Source organism: Arvicanthis niloticus, chromosome 13 (genome assembly GCF_011762505.2).
Source record: "Arvicanthis niloticus isolate mArvNil1 chromosome 13, mArvNil1.pat.X, whole genome shotgun sequence".
NCBI classification, from domain to species: domain Eukaryota; kingdom Metazoa; phylum Chordata; class Mammalia; order Rodentia; family Muridae; genus Arvicanthis; species Arvicanthis niloticus.
Window position 1 is genome coordinate 72,243,082 of NC_047670.1, and position 12,379 is coordinate 72,255,460.

Genomic DNA, 12,379 nt, shown 5'->3' on the forward strand with positions numbered 1-12,379 from the left:
GGCCAGGGAAACCACAGCAGCTTCCCCATTGCCTCCCTGACTCTCCTGTTTCCCAGCACCTATCATGAGCCCTGGGACCCTCTAACGGGCCCTCAGCCTATAGGACACCTTCACCACTAGCTGTCAGCTGATGTCCCAAAGGTCCTATAAAATGCTGAGAATACCTTCGACGGCAGAGAGGGGTCAGGACACTTACGGCAGGGCCTGTTTCTCCTGAGCGTCCACGGGGACCTGGAGGCCCGATGGGGCCAGGGATTCCATTAGAGCCATCTTTGCCAGAGGGACCAACAGGGCCAGGTGGACCCTGCAGGCCAAGAGAGAGGAAATGGTAAGAAAACAGCGTCCATTGTAGTGTGGCAGAGCAGCTATGGCTGTGTAGGTAGGCAGCCCGGTGGTGCTGGTCACACCACTCTGCCTCCGATTCCCTGCCTTGCTCAGCCACACTCCCTAAATCTATCTCCATTTAGCCAAGAGCTGGCAGGTTAGTTCCATGTCCCTCCTAAGTCATGTTTATAAAAATCTTTTTATCAGGCTTGTCTTCCAGCCACTGTAATCTCAGATGCCCACGGCCCAGTGCAAGAGAGTCCCACTTTTCTGGGGTACCTCCTGGGAGGACTGCTAAGTCCAAGGTGCCCTGGAGAAGCAATGCTCATCCCCATCCATCTCCTGGCTGAGGCCTTGGCTCACCCAGCAGAAAAGCTCACTCCATTCCCCAAAACCATCTCACTTACTCTAGGGCCAGAAGGACCAGCAGGGCCAGAAGCACCCTGATCTCCAGAAGGACCCTGTGGAAAAGATTAAAAACAGCGGAGGTCAACACAGCTGGGTATAGAAATATATCTCCTTCAGAATGGGAAGCAATCACATGCCCATCTCCTCTCCTCCTCCTCTTGTACCCACTAAGAAAGCCCAAGGGCTTCTGAGGAAGACCCCAAGCCTTTTGGGTAACAGGGGAAGCTCAGAGGGCCTGAAAAGTGGGAGGTCTCAGGCAGCCCCTTTATGGACAAATGACATGCAGTGACACCCACCGGAGGGCCAGGCAGACCCTGCAGTCCAGTGAAACCTCGGTGTCCCTTCAGTCCCCTCTCGCCAGGCTCTCCAGCTTCTCCTTTGTCACCTCGGGGGCCTTGAGGGCCCTATGAATGAGAAAGTCACAGATTTGGTCAAGTCTGGTCCAGTGTGTGTCTCATCTGAGACCTGGTGTCCGTTTTCCAAGGAGAACTCCATACAGGATGTTCCAATACTTACAGCAATTCCACGAGCTCCAGCAGGTCCTGAGGGGCCCATAGGACCCTGTGCACCCTGTGAGAGAACAGCAAGAACAGCGTCAGAGAATGAAGTGTCAGAACATGAAGCCACTCCTCCACATCTGCCTAGGGGTCCAGAAGACCCAGACCCAGGGGCTACCTCTAGATGTTCAAAACAGGAGAAAGCAATCACAGAACACACCCCCACCACTTGGTCACTCTCTTCATCCCCGAACTCAGGATACTCACAGCCTCTCCTCTATCTCCTTGTTTGCCAGTTGGGCCAGCAGGGCCAGGAGAGCCTGGGGGCCCAGGAGCTCCAGGGGCACCCAATGGCCCAGTCTCACCACGATCACCCTATAGGAGCAAGTTATCAAATTCAGCCAAGAACGTTTCAGAAGAGGCAGGCAGAGATCCTTTGTTTCCCAGAGTGGCGTGTTAGGCCCAGCACAGTCCCCCCCCCCCGAGCCCCCACCCCAGAATAGACACCAGTTACTCACCTTGACTCCAGCTGCACCATCTCTGCCAGGGGGTCCATCAGCACCAGGGCTGCCCTGGACAAGGGACATAAGGATTCACTTAGAGCCGCTCCCTGTTTACTCTCCCACTCTAGTCTGAAGCGTAGACCTGTTCACTTCTGCCCAACTGAGACTTCGGGCTAACATGTCCTTCTCTAAGCTTCCATCCACCCTCCCTTCTTGTACACCCAGTCCTGGTCTCTCTGTTTGTCCTTTCCTCAAGATTATCCTGCCACACGAAGCTCCAGGGCTCACCTCTCGTCCAGGTTCACCTGCAGGCCCTGTCAGGCCAGGAGGCCCCACGGGACCAGGAGGACCTCTGTCTCCAGATGCACCAGGTGCACCCTGCTTGCCGGGCTCACCCTGAAAGGATGCAGACAAGGACCATGAGTGTACATGCTAAGCATCCCTGCCAGGGCTCCACCCCACCCACTTCAGCGGAATCAGCAGACAAAGGGATGCTTCCAAGGGTGCTGAGTTGAAGGAAGACCTAGGGTACCATTGCAGCAAGAGCACCCAGCTAAGACTTTTGAGCCTGAGCCAGGCCTGGCCTAACAGGCTAAAAGAAGCATCCTTCACTCACCGATGGGCCGGGAAGACCAGGGAATCCTCTCTCACCACGCTGACCAGGCAGACCAACAATGCCCCTTTGACCAGCCAGACCCTGGGGACCTGGAGGACCATCAGAACCCTAGGAGAAGAAGAAAGAGCTGACACAGGGCTTGGCCTGGCCTCTTCCCACCCGTTAAGTCTGTTCTATACAGCTCCCTTCTCACATCCTCCCTTCTCACATCCCCCACAGCCTCGCACCCTCCTCCCAGTGCTTAGAGGAGCTCAGGTGCCACTCATGGGTCTAGCAGGGTCCTTACAGGGGGACCGTCATCTCCAGAATCTCCTTTCTCGCCAGGAGGTCCTGCAGGACCTTGAAGACCAGGGTCACCAGCTCTGCCAGGGGAGCCAGTGTCTCCTCGAGTACCTTTGGGACCATCTTTTCCAGCAGGACCAGGGGGACCGGCAGGTCCAGGGTTGCCCTAGGAGGAAACAAATACAGAAAGTGATAACCTGCTGTCCTCACCCAAGTCACAGAGGCCACTGTGACCTTGGGGGCCATGGCATTGCACACTGCCCACCCTGGTCTCCTCTCCTGGGAGAGAGCTCTGGGCAGCCAACTATGGCTCCATCACCCCTGCTTAGTCTTTCTCCATCCATGTGGAATTTCTCCTGCTGGGTCAGCTTCATCCTCTATGATGATTCCTCCAGAAATAGCTCCAGCCTTGACCCTCTGACCTGAGCCTGCGGTTCACCCAGCAGCCCCTCCTCCACTCTCAGTGTTGGTAGATGGAATTTTCCTTATCTCCTCCCTCACTGAAGCAAACCCCCAACTATCTAGTCTGGGGATCATGGGTTTTTTTTTTTTTTTTTTTTTTTTTTTTTTTACAAGAGTGTGGATCTAGATGCATTGAACATGTTTGAACATGTTTGGGAAATATGTCTCCAATGAAGGGCATCATGCCAACCCTTCCAGCATACTAAGTCTGAGTCCATGCCAGTCAGGAAGGCTGGATGGTCCTCCATTACTCCACGCTATCAATGGTCAATCAGTTGCTCATCTTGTTTGGTAGGAATGGAGAACGGTCAGGGCCATACAGCAGCTCCTCTGACCGCTATGTTTGGTGGATTCCTCCAGATGCCTCTGACCCTGTCTGGGTCTCCCATGCCCTAAGTAAGTGAGATCTAACCTGGAAGGACACTCACATTAGAACCTGGGGGTCCAACTCGGCCAGCTGCTCCAGGGAATCCGGTGGCTCCCTGTGGGCACAGAGCGTAGGTGAGAGAAAGGCCCTGAATACTTCAGGTTCTCAGCAGAGAGGAGAATCAGGTTGTTAGGTCTCAGCCTGGGGAAATCAACAAAGGTTGGGGGCTACAAAGTAGCAAGCGAGCCTCTTGAGAAGGAGCCGCACTGCCCCTGGCCACATAGTCAGGCGTGGGGGCGGGGCGAGAGGTGCAGCTACCCTTCAGGGAGCTGAGTGGCCGAGCTGAGGGCTGGGGAGGGAGGAGGTGGAGAATCCGGAACCTAACTAGCCCACTGCAGAAATCATGGGCCAGAACTTTTTTGCATGAGATTCACTCACTGGGGGGCCTTGGGCACCTCGGGCTCCCTTAGGACCGGTCACTCCAGTAGGACCCTGTGAAGGGAAGAAGATGACAATGAGGTCTGGTGGGCCTGGAGAGGGTGGTAAGCATCTGTCTGAACCTTAGCACAGGACTCCTGAGGACCAGGCTGTCCAAGCACAGCTTCCTGACACTAGGACCTCATACAAAAGCTATTGTAGGCAGATCTGTGTGTGTCACCACTGGGAGACTCTATGGTTGGACTCTGCAAGGCTTCTACAAAGACAACCCCTGGGAAACCCACTCTCTCTGTTGCCCCGGGAGACTGACTGCTTGTCTTGGCTGTCTGAGGTCAGTGGATATAGCCTATACTCAGTGTTGGGGACCTAATACCCAACCTGTATGCCTCACACACCATGATCTAATGAAAACTTCTCTCTACATAGCCTAGGTGTCCACCAGACTCCCAGTTAGACTCTGCCTGCATGACCTACCATGGCCCTCCTCCTGTCCTGGTAGCCTCTGCCTCATGAGCTCAATAATACTCACCTGTGGCCCAGGAGCTCCAGAGGGGCCTTGTGGGCCGGGGGCACCAGCATCTCCTTTCTGTCCGGCTTCTCCTTGATCACCCTTGGCACCAGGCTGGCCATCAGCACCCTGTAATAGGAAGAAGGGATAGACGAAGGATAGGCAAGCTGACTGACTGCCCGGGTCCTGCCAAAAGGTTCTGGGAGTATGTGTGTACACGTCTACCATGGGCCTGAAAATTGAGTTTAAGACTGGGTTATTCTGTTGCCATGGAAATGTGAAGAAAATCCATTTCTTCCTTTACTGCCCTCTTGCGCGCCCTTCTTACTCCCCACCAGAAAGCCCCCTTGAGTTCTGGGTGTGGAGACAGGATACATGCATGGGTGGCAGTACGGTAGACAGAGATACTCACGGGAGGTCCAGCAAATCCAGCAGGCCCAGGTGGCCCAGTCTCTCCGCGCTCACCCTGTGAGAGGACCAGGAGGTGTCATGTCCCATCCCCTGCCTCTGTGCTCTCCTCAGACTGAGAACACACTGCCCAGCCCAGCCTCATGTTCAACCCCTCCCAGAGAGAAGGCATCTGGGTGAGCTGAGTTCCAAGGAGCCAGAGCTCTGGCTATGTCTGGGCCTGTGACCTCTGCCTTTCATGCCTTCTCTCCTTCCACCCCTAACCCCAGGCACAGGGCCAGGCTGAGGGCACAGCTGGCTTCCTCACTCCTGGGGCCAGGGAGAGACTGATTTAGAGGGACACACTCACCGGAGCACCGCGAGCTCCAGTACTTCCTGAAGGGCCAGGAGGTCCGACTTCTCCCTAGGGGTTGAGAAGGTAGGGATTAGAGTGGGCCTGAGGAGCCAAGCGTACCTAGGAAGCCCTGATGTTGGGAAGGGGACTCTGGGTCCCTAGACCCCACTCCACATCAGCTTTCTTCCCCGTCCCAGCTATCCCATCTGTCTCCTCAAGGCCTTGGCCAATGGCACCTTTCTACCAGGCCAAATGCCCCACCTTATAGGCCACACAAGTCACATGCTAACTGGACCTCCACCCTTTACTCCTGCCACCATAGTGGTGGGTGATGGCTGGTGAGTGACATTTGGCTGTCTGGTAGGAGGTAAGGGGAAGACATTCTGGGGAGGTAGACAGAGGAACAAAGGCCAGTCGTAACTCACCTTCTCGCCGTTGGCACCTGCTGGACCTGGGGGCCCAATGGGCCCAGTCAGACCCTGGAGGGGGAAAGATGGAGATAAAGGGAGGGAGTCAGGCCAGCATCATGCGGTTCCCTGGGGATTCTGGGGCCCCCATACCCAATAGACTTTGGTATATCCTCCCATGGTCTGAGAACCCCCACTGACATCTGGTCCCCAGCTCTAGAGGGAAAGCCCCTGTAGTTTCTTTTCTTTTTCTTTTTCTTTTTTTTTTTTTTTCTTTTTTGAGACAGGGTTTCTCTGTATAGCCCTAGCTGTCCTGGAACTCACTCTGTAGACCAGGCTGGCCTCGAATTCAGAAATCCGCCTGCCTCTGCCTCCCAAGTGCTGGGATTAAAGGCATGCGCCACCACCGCCCGGCGCCCCTGTAGTATCCCAACCCCTTTTCTGAGTATGAGAGGCCCATGGGGACGCCTGTGTCTGTATTCCAGCTCCTGAGTCCTGTAAACAACAGCTACTTACTCGGCCACCATCCTTTCCAGGAGCTCCCTCTGGGCCTTTCTCACCAACATCGCCCTACAGGAGAGAAAACAGGGTACCCTAGTGGGTACTTTCAGGAGTGGTTGCCAGTTCAACCCTGCTTGGCTAAAATTCTGGCACCCAGTCCATGCCTAGGAAATCTTTTCTGTGGGCTTCGAGCTGGTGACAGGGAAGAAGAGGTCACCATGGCAGAACAGTTTGGTTGGTTGGTTGGTTGGTTGGTTATGGGGGAGGGGTTCCTATTTTCTCAAAGAATGGTCATAGTCCTCATCTTCAGAAGTACAAGGCACGAGCGTGAAGACTAAAGCCTGGCACGTGTGGCTTTGGGGAGAGGCCCATTACTTACTCTGTCTCCCTTGGGCCCAGCAATACCAGCTGCTCCCCTCTCGCCAGGCATTCCCTGTAGACCTGGAGGGCCCTGAGCCCCAGGGGGGCCATCTGGGCCAGGTGCACCCTAGGGTGAAAGACAAGAGGAGTCTGTAGTGAGCAGCACCTCTCTCGGCCCCACTGTATACAGTCTGGGAAACCAGAATCCTGAACCCCCTGTTCCCCTTTCTCTTCCCCCTTAAATCTCCTTCCCAGCACCATCTCCCACAAGTTCCTCCTGGCTCACCTTCTGTGCCCCCTCTCCTCCCTCTCACCCCTCAGTGAGCTTCCCTAGTGCTAGACGGAAGACCCCTGCAGGACTTGGCCTCACTTACTTTGGGACCATCAGTACCAGGAGTGCCAGGGAGGCCACGGGCACCTTGGAGGCCCTGAGCACCAGGAGAGCCACGTTCACCTGGGAAACCTCGTTCACCCTGTGGAAGAAAGAGACATCAGGCTGAAATCAGGCAAAGGTGGTGGAGACGAGACAGGAGGTAGGGGAAGAGGTAGGGGTCCCCAAGAACCCAAGGTAGGCTGCAGTGTTGGGAGACATGAGCCAAAATGAATGAAGACAGGCCCAAGGAGACACCAGTGCTGGGCAGCAGGACACTCACCCGGGGACCCACAAGGCCAGGGGCTCCAGCTTCACCAGGAATACCCTAGAGAATAAAAAAGGATTTAAGAGCATGCCTCCCACGGTGGCTGAATACGTATGCAGGAGGACTGGGCTCAGACTTGACAATGGAGAGCTGGGAATCAGGTCTGGGCCATTCCTAGGCTTCATGGGGCTCAGAGAGCCTGGTACTCACCTGGTCACCTTGCTTTCCACCTTCACCTGGGGGACCCGGAGGGCCAGGAAGTCCCTGGAAGCCAAAGTAACATGGATTAGCAAAGAAGGGAGTCTGGTGCCTCAGCCTCCAGGAGGGCACAGCACAGGGCGGACCCAAAGGAGATAGCAATTAGAGCCAGGCATGGGAAGACACACCCCCTGGTCCCCCATGAGAGAGAGGAGTGGGCTTGCCACCCTTAGTGCCTGCCCAGAGAGCTCTAGACATTGGAGGGGATCCCATAGAGAGCCTGGTCCAGCCACCTACCTGGAACCCTGATGGTCCAGGGGCACCCTGCTCGCCTCGTTCACCAGCAGGTCCCTGCAGAAGACAGAAAAGGTGAGTCAAGCCAGGAACTCCAAGAACCTTAGGCTCTGGGGCATGGAAGAGAAGCCTTCCTGCACCGACCAGCCAACATGTGGAGGGCCACCTGAACTCCGTTATCTGCCCACACTTCCCTCCACTAGGCAGCTCCCACTGCCACCTAGGACACGCCCTCTCATCTGGGATGGTTTAGCCCAGATCCACATCTGTCACCTCTATTACTCAATGGATCCAAGGTTCCTTGTTTTAGCTCCCACAAGACTATATGGAGGGGCTGGGTGGATACTTACACTGGGGCCGGGGGGTCCTGCAGCTCCTGTCTCACCATCTTTGCCAGGAAGACCCTACAGGACAGAAGAAGAAGAGTTGTAATGACTTATATCTGTGGTGTCACCTGAGACCAGCAGATGTAGTTTTCGGTCAGGGGTTTTCAGATCAACGAAGGTCTTCAATGGCCCTCCGCTTCCCCCTTCCCTGCACCTCCTTCTTGCTGCCACCGTTTGCCTCAGCCTTTCTCCACAGACATCTCCCTCTGTACCTCAGCCTTGCCTCTGAACCCCACCAGCAGCCATAGACTCTCTGGGTAGATTCAGGCACAACCTAACATGTGCTCAGCCATAGGAATGAACTCTTGATAACCAAGGACTTCAGAGTGCATGTCTAGAGGGTGTCCCCTCCTGCTTCTGTTAGGAATTCCACCAACACCGAGATTGCACCAATACCAGGCCATAGGCAATGGGGGGGGGGGGGGACACTTACTCTCAGACCGGGAGCACCAGCCAGTCCCTTCTCTCCAGCTTTGCCAGGCTCACCCTGAAGAAAAGGAAGAGAAGACCATGAGTTGGATGGTTTAGGATGGTGTGAAGCAGACTAGGCTACGGGGCCTGAAGCCCCATTGTGGTGTACAAGAGAAGGGATCACCAGACATCAGCCCCTTCTTTTATATCCAAAGGCCTCCAGGGCACAAGGCTCAGTGATGTAATGTCACAGTGCTGATGTCTTAGGGTTTTAAGTTAGGTACCCAAGTTTACCCCCAGGTCACTTGCATTCCTTGCTGGACATGGAGGACAGAGCTTAATGACATTGAGGGCCACTGGTCACCTGCCCTGGGTTACCCAGCTCTTTCTCTGAAGGATATAGGAAAAGACAAAGGAGATGAGAGAGCAAACTGTCACTTACGTTGGCACCTTTGGGGCCAGGGAAACCCATGACACCAGGCTGCCCACGAGCTCCCTGAGGACCAGGAGGTCCAGGGCGACCGTCTTCTCCAGGAGCTCCCTGAAAGACAGGATGCCATCCTCAGGACAGTCCCTCTGGTCGTATCTCCCCATATACAATATTTACCAAGTGTGTGCTATGTGACAGGCACGGAACAAAGTACCAGCCGTATACACGCATCTAGGGTTGACCATCCCCACACACAGACCCATCTACGGGCAGGTGCTCCTGGCTCAGAAGTCTAATCTTTGTCATCACTCCTCCTCCTAGAAGATGCCCAAATGCTCTGTGTGTGTGTGTGTGTGTGTGTGTGTATGTGTGTGTGTGTGTGTTGTATCTGGCCATAAAACCTATCATATATCTCTTAGCCATTCTCAGAGTCCTAGGCTGCCTTCACCCAAACTCCCTTTTCTGTCCCCACCATCTCCTGAAAGATAACCCCTTGTTCTCCCAGGAACCTCACTCAGGGTAATAGACTTACAGAAGGACCAACTTTGCCTTGAGGACCAGCATCACCAGGGCGGCCAGTAAGACCCTTGGTTAGGGAGAGAGAAGAGACTGAGGTCATTCAGGGGCAGGCACCAAATCTCCCAGTTCAGGCAGCACAGCTTAAAGGATGCAGGTGGGAAAGGTGTGGGGGTCTGGGTAGCATCCATCTTACCCTGGCTCCAGGAAGACCAGGTTCTCCAGGACGACCAGGGTCACCATTGGCTCCCTTGGGACCAGCCAGGCCACTAGGCCCTCGCTCTCCAGGGGCACCCTACACCAGAGGAGACAGAAAGTCAGTGGAATACTCTGTTACCAGAGAAACGGGGAGGGACCAAGCCCCTCTTCCTCCACTCACCTTGGGACCTGCCAGACCATCTTGACCTGGGAAACCACGGTTGCCAGGAGCACCCTAGGGAGAAAAAGAGGCAGGGCGTGAGGATGGCTTTTCACCAGCATGCCTGGAAGGAGTCCCACCAGGCTCCAAGGTCTGTCCCCTTCACCTCCCATCGCAGTATCTGTGGGGCAGTAGACACCGCCCGAGAGTCTGAGACTAGTGTCTAGGACCTGCTCCCACCTTTCTGGGAAGAAGCTACTGTTTTATGCCACCCTTGGGACAGAGGGTGCAGACAGCATGGTGTTGGGTGAGGAAGAGAAGAGCCATGTTATCCAGAAAAGTCATCAGATGTGGCCGAAAAGGAGACTCCCCGCCAACTTACTCTCTCTCCAGGGGGTCCGATGGGTCCAGCACCACCAGGCTCTCCCCGAGCACCTCGTTTGCCTTCTTCACCAGCAGGGCCAGGGGCTCCCTGGGGCCCAGCAGGTCCCTGAAGATAAGCACAAGAGAAGTGGTATAAGGTTTCCACCTAGCCCTGGGGAAAGCACTGGCCTGGTGTGCAAAGGAAGCGGCCTTAGGAATGTTTCAGGGCTTGGGCAAGAAGGCCATAGGGTTGGCCATAGGGGTCAGAGGCAGAAACAGGTCAAGAGAAAGAGACGGCTTGGCACTCAAGTTATTCAAACCGGGAGAGGAGGCTGTGTCAGGTCTCCTCAATCCTATTTTGTTCCCTTCTCCAGGAGCAACAGGAGAGGGCCTGGGATGGGAAATGACTGAAGAAGGGGCCACTGTGGGGCAGAAGGGTGGTCTGTGGGGCAGAGGTACAGCAAAGAAAACAAAGTCTTGAGGGCAGATACTCACAGTCTCTCCCTTGGGGCCTTGTTCGCCTTTGAAGCCAGCGATGCCAGGCTCACCCTACGTGAGAGAAAGAAACCTGCTCACACTGGCTTCTCTCCAAAGAGTCTGCTCACCCCCCACCAGCCTCCTGCAGTGAGTGGGAGGGAGTCTGCTCACCCCCCACCCGGAACCCTCCAGTAGTAGTGAGTGGGAGGGCACAGAAAAGAGTGGCGGGTAGGTAGGCCACGTCAATCATCTCAGGCTCTTACCATCTGACCTTTGGGGCCTAGAGGACCAGTTGCACCTTGAGGACCAGGAGGGCCACGGGGCCCAGGGAAGCCGGGAGCACCAGCAATTCCAGGAGCGCCCTGCCAGCGTGAGCAGAAGAGAGGCTCATGAGGAGAGAGGATGAGGAAGGACTAAGCCATCCTAAGGACGCAGCCCGGGGCCGGTACTTACAGCAGATCCTTTGGCGCCAGGAATTCCGTCAGTCCCTGGGTTACCCTGACAAGAAGATGATATCGTGGTAAAATAAACAGCAAAGAACCAACCCAACCATTCCGTCCATCAGGCCCCAGTCTAGGGGTCAGGGTCAAGTGCTGTCTGCTTCAGGGACATTCCTCCTGCATGTCTCATGGGGGTGGACTATGGGTGAAGGGAGACAGTCGTGGATGTCAGTGGGAGGTGCTTGGCCAGCATGAACATTTAGTGATTCCAGTGACTGGGACTTGAGGTGGCGTGTGCACTCAGGAGGGCCAAGGGCACAGATGTCATGCCTTGCAGGCCAAAGAAATGAACTTACAGAAGCACCCGCGGGCCCAGGGGACCCAGGATTGCCAGGCTCGCCACGAGGACCTTGAGCACCTTCAGGACCACGAGCACCCGTGGGACCGGCTTCACCCTAGGAAGAGAGTGGGAGGCTGAGGTGGGGGGCAGGGGCGGCAGCAGTTCAAGGCCAGTGTGCTTGACTCCTGCACGTGCTCACACGCCTGTGAGTGAGTAGTCGTGCGTGTATGGGAGTCTGTCGTTTCTGTTCCCACCTGACCAAGCAGCATGAAGAGATGATATCCCACCCCTGCCTCTTCTACTGTACATCTCACCCCTGCCCTGCAATGTCACACACAACTGCACAGATGCCTACTGGGTTCCAACAGCAAGCAGCTTGCTGGTCCTTTAGCCCATCAGAAAAGCCTGGGTTAGGAGACATGCCACCTTAGGGCCATGAGATGACAGACAGATGGGCCGCCCCTCTCCTGCCCCCTCTTTTTGTTTTCTTTCTGATGGAGGACAGAAGCCAGAAGGGTGACTCTGTCTCCTCAGAGTCTCAGCTCAGACACTTTGTTTCCAGCTGCTGGGTGATCAGAGCTGCTCCAGGCTCCAGCCTCAGCCTGTCTGAAGTGCCAGGAAGCCAGGGCCGAAAGCAAGCTGGGGCAGGCTCTATTTTTCTCTAAGTTAACTGGCAGCCCCTCATCCCCCATGTAAAAATTCCATTTTTCTTCTCTCTCTCTCTCTTTTTTTCTTTTTCCTAAAAGTCACAGCTCTGTGATCTGGCTCTCTGGACTGGAGCCTCCGGGGAAGGCTGCTGACCTGGAGAGAGGTCAGAGCCTCCTCAGGTTTCTTCACACAGCATTCTTACTTCACTTTGGTAATTATTATTTTCTAAAGGTCAGGCCCCCTCACCTTCGGCTGTCCCTCTTCACAATGGGTCTCCTTCACCGGGCTCCCAGGGGCCTCAGACACTGTCTGGTTGCCATGGAAACCCCCAGGAGTGGAAAAGCAACCTGATGCCAGTGACACAGGGAGGCTCCTTATTCACTCCCAGGGACTTTCACACTGAAATCCCTCCTGGGCCACAGGGGCTTTTCCCTAAACTGGCTGGCCTCCTGCTGGCCTCTATTA

The 12,379-nt window shown here is 55.3% G+C and overlaps 1 protein-coding gene across 3 annotated transcripts in view; it reads right to left on the minus strand.

The window, feature by feature from the left end:
* The window catches only part of Col2a1 (collagen type II alpha 1 chain), a 29,338-nt gene that overhangs the window by 2,555 nt on the left and 14,404 nt on the right, over positions 1-12,379 (minus strand). For all 3 annotated transcript variants that reach the window (XM_034516543.2, XM_034516544.2, XM_076911990.1), the window contains 32 exons: positions 11,283-11,381; positions 10,940-10,984; positions 10,750-10,848; positions 10,505-10,558; positions 10,029-10,136; positions 9,668-9,721; positions 9,485-9,583; positions 9,305-9,358; positions 8,785-8,883; positions 8,365-8,418; positions 7,896-7,949; positions 7,549-7,602; positions 7,264-7,317; positions 7,069-7,113; positions 6,790-6,888; positions 6,435-6,542; positions 6,071-6,124; positions 5,573-5,626; positions 5,163-5,216; positions 4,818-4,871; positions 4,427-4,534; positions 3,898-3,951; positions 3,521-3,574; positions 2,635-2,796; positions 2,349-2,456; positions 2,021-2,128; positions 1,748-1,801; positions 1,497-1,604; positions 1,249-1,302; positions 1,029-1,136; positions 732-785; positions 197-304 (listed from right to left, as the gene is read on the minus strand). In XM_034516543.2, the coding sequence (XP_034372434.1) occupies positions 197-304; positions 732-785; positions 1,029-1,136; positions 1,249-1,302; positions 1,497-1,604; positions 1,748-1,801; positions 2,021-2,128; positions 2,349-2,456; positions 2,635-2,796; positions 3,521-3,574; positions 3,898-3,951; positions 4,427-4,534; positions 4,818-4,871; positions 5,163-5,216; positions 5,573-5,626; positions 6,071-6,124; positions 6,435-6,542; positions 6,790-6,888; positions 7,069-7,113; positions 7,264-7,317; positions 7,549-7,602; positions 7,896-7,949; positions 8,365-8,418; positions 8,785-8,883; positions 9,305-9,358; positions 9,485-9,583; positions 9,668-9,721; positions 10,029-10,136; positions 10,505-10,558; positions 10,750-10,848; positions 10,940-10,984; positions 11,283-11,381 (2,475 nt within the window). The remainder of the gene's footprint in view (positions 1-196; positions 305-731; positions 786-1,028; positions 1,137-1,248; positions 1,303-1,496; positions 1,605-1,747; positions 1,802-2,020; positions 2,129-2,348; positions 2,457-2,634; positions 2,797-3,520; positions 3,575-3,897; positions 3,952-4,426; positions 4,535-4,817; positions 4,872-5,162; positions 5,217-5,572; positions 5,627-6,070; positions 6,125-6,434; positions 6,543-6,789; positions 6,889-7,068; positions 7,114-7,263; positions 7,318-7,548; positions 7,603-7,895; positions 7,950-8,364; positions 8,419-8,784; positions 8,884-9,304; positions 9,359-9,484; positions 9,584-9,667; positions 9,722-10,028; positions 10,137-10,504; positions 10,559-10,749; positions 10,849-10,939; positions 10,985-11,282; positions 11,382-12,379) is intronic.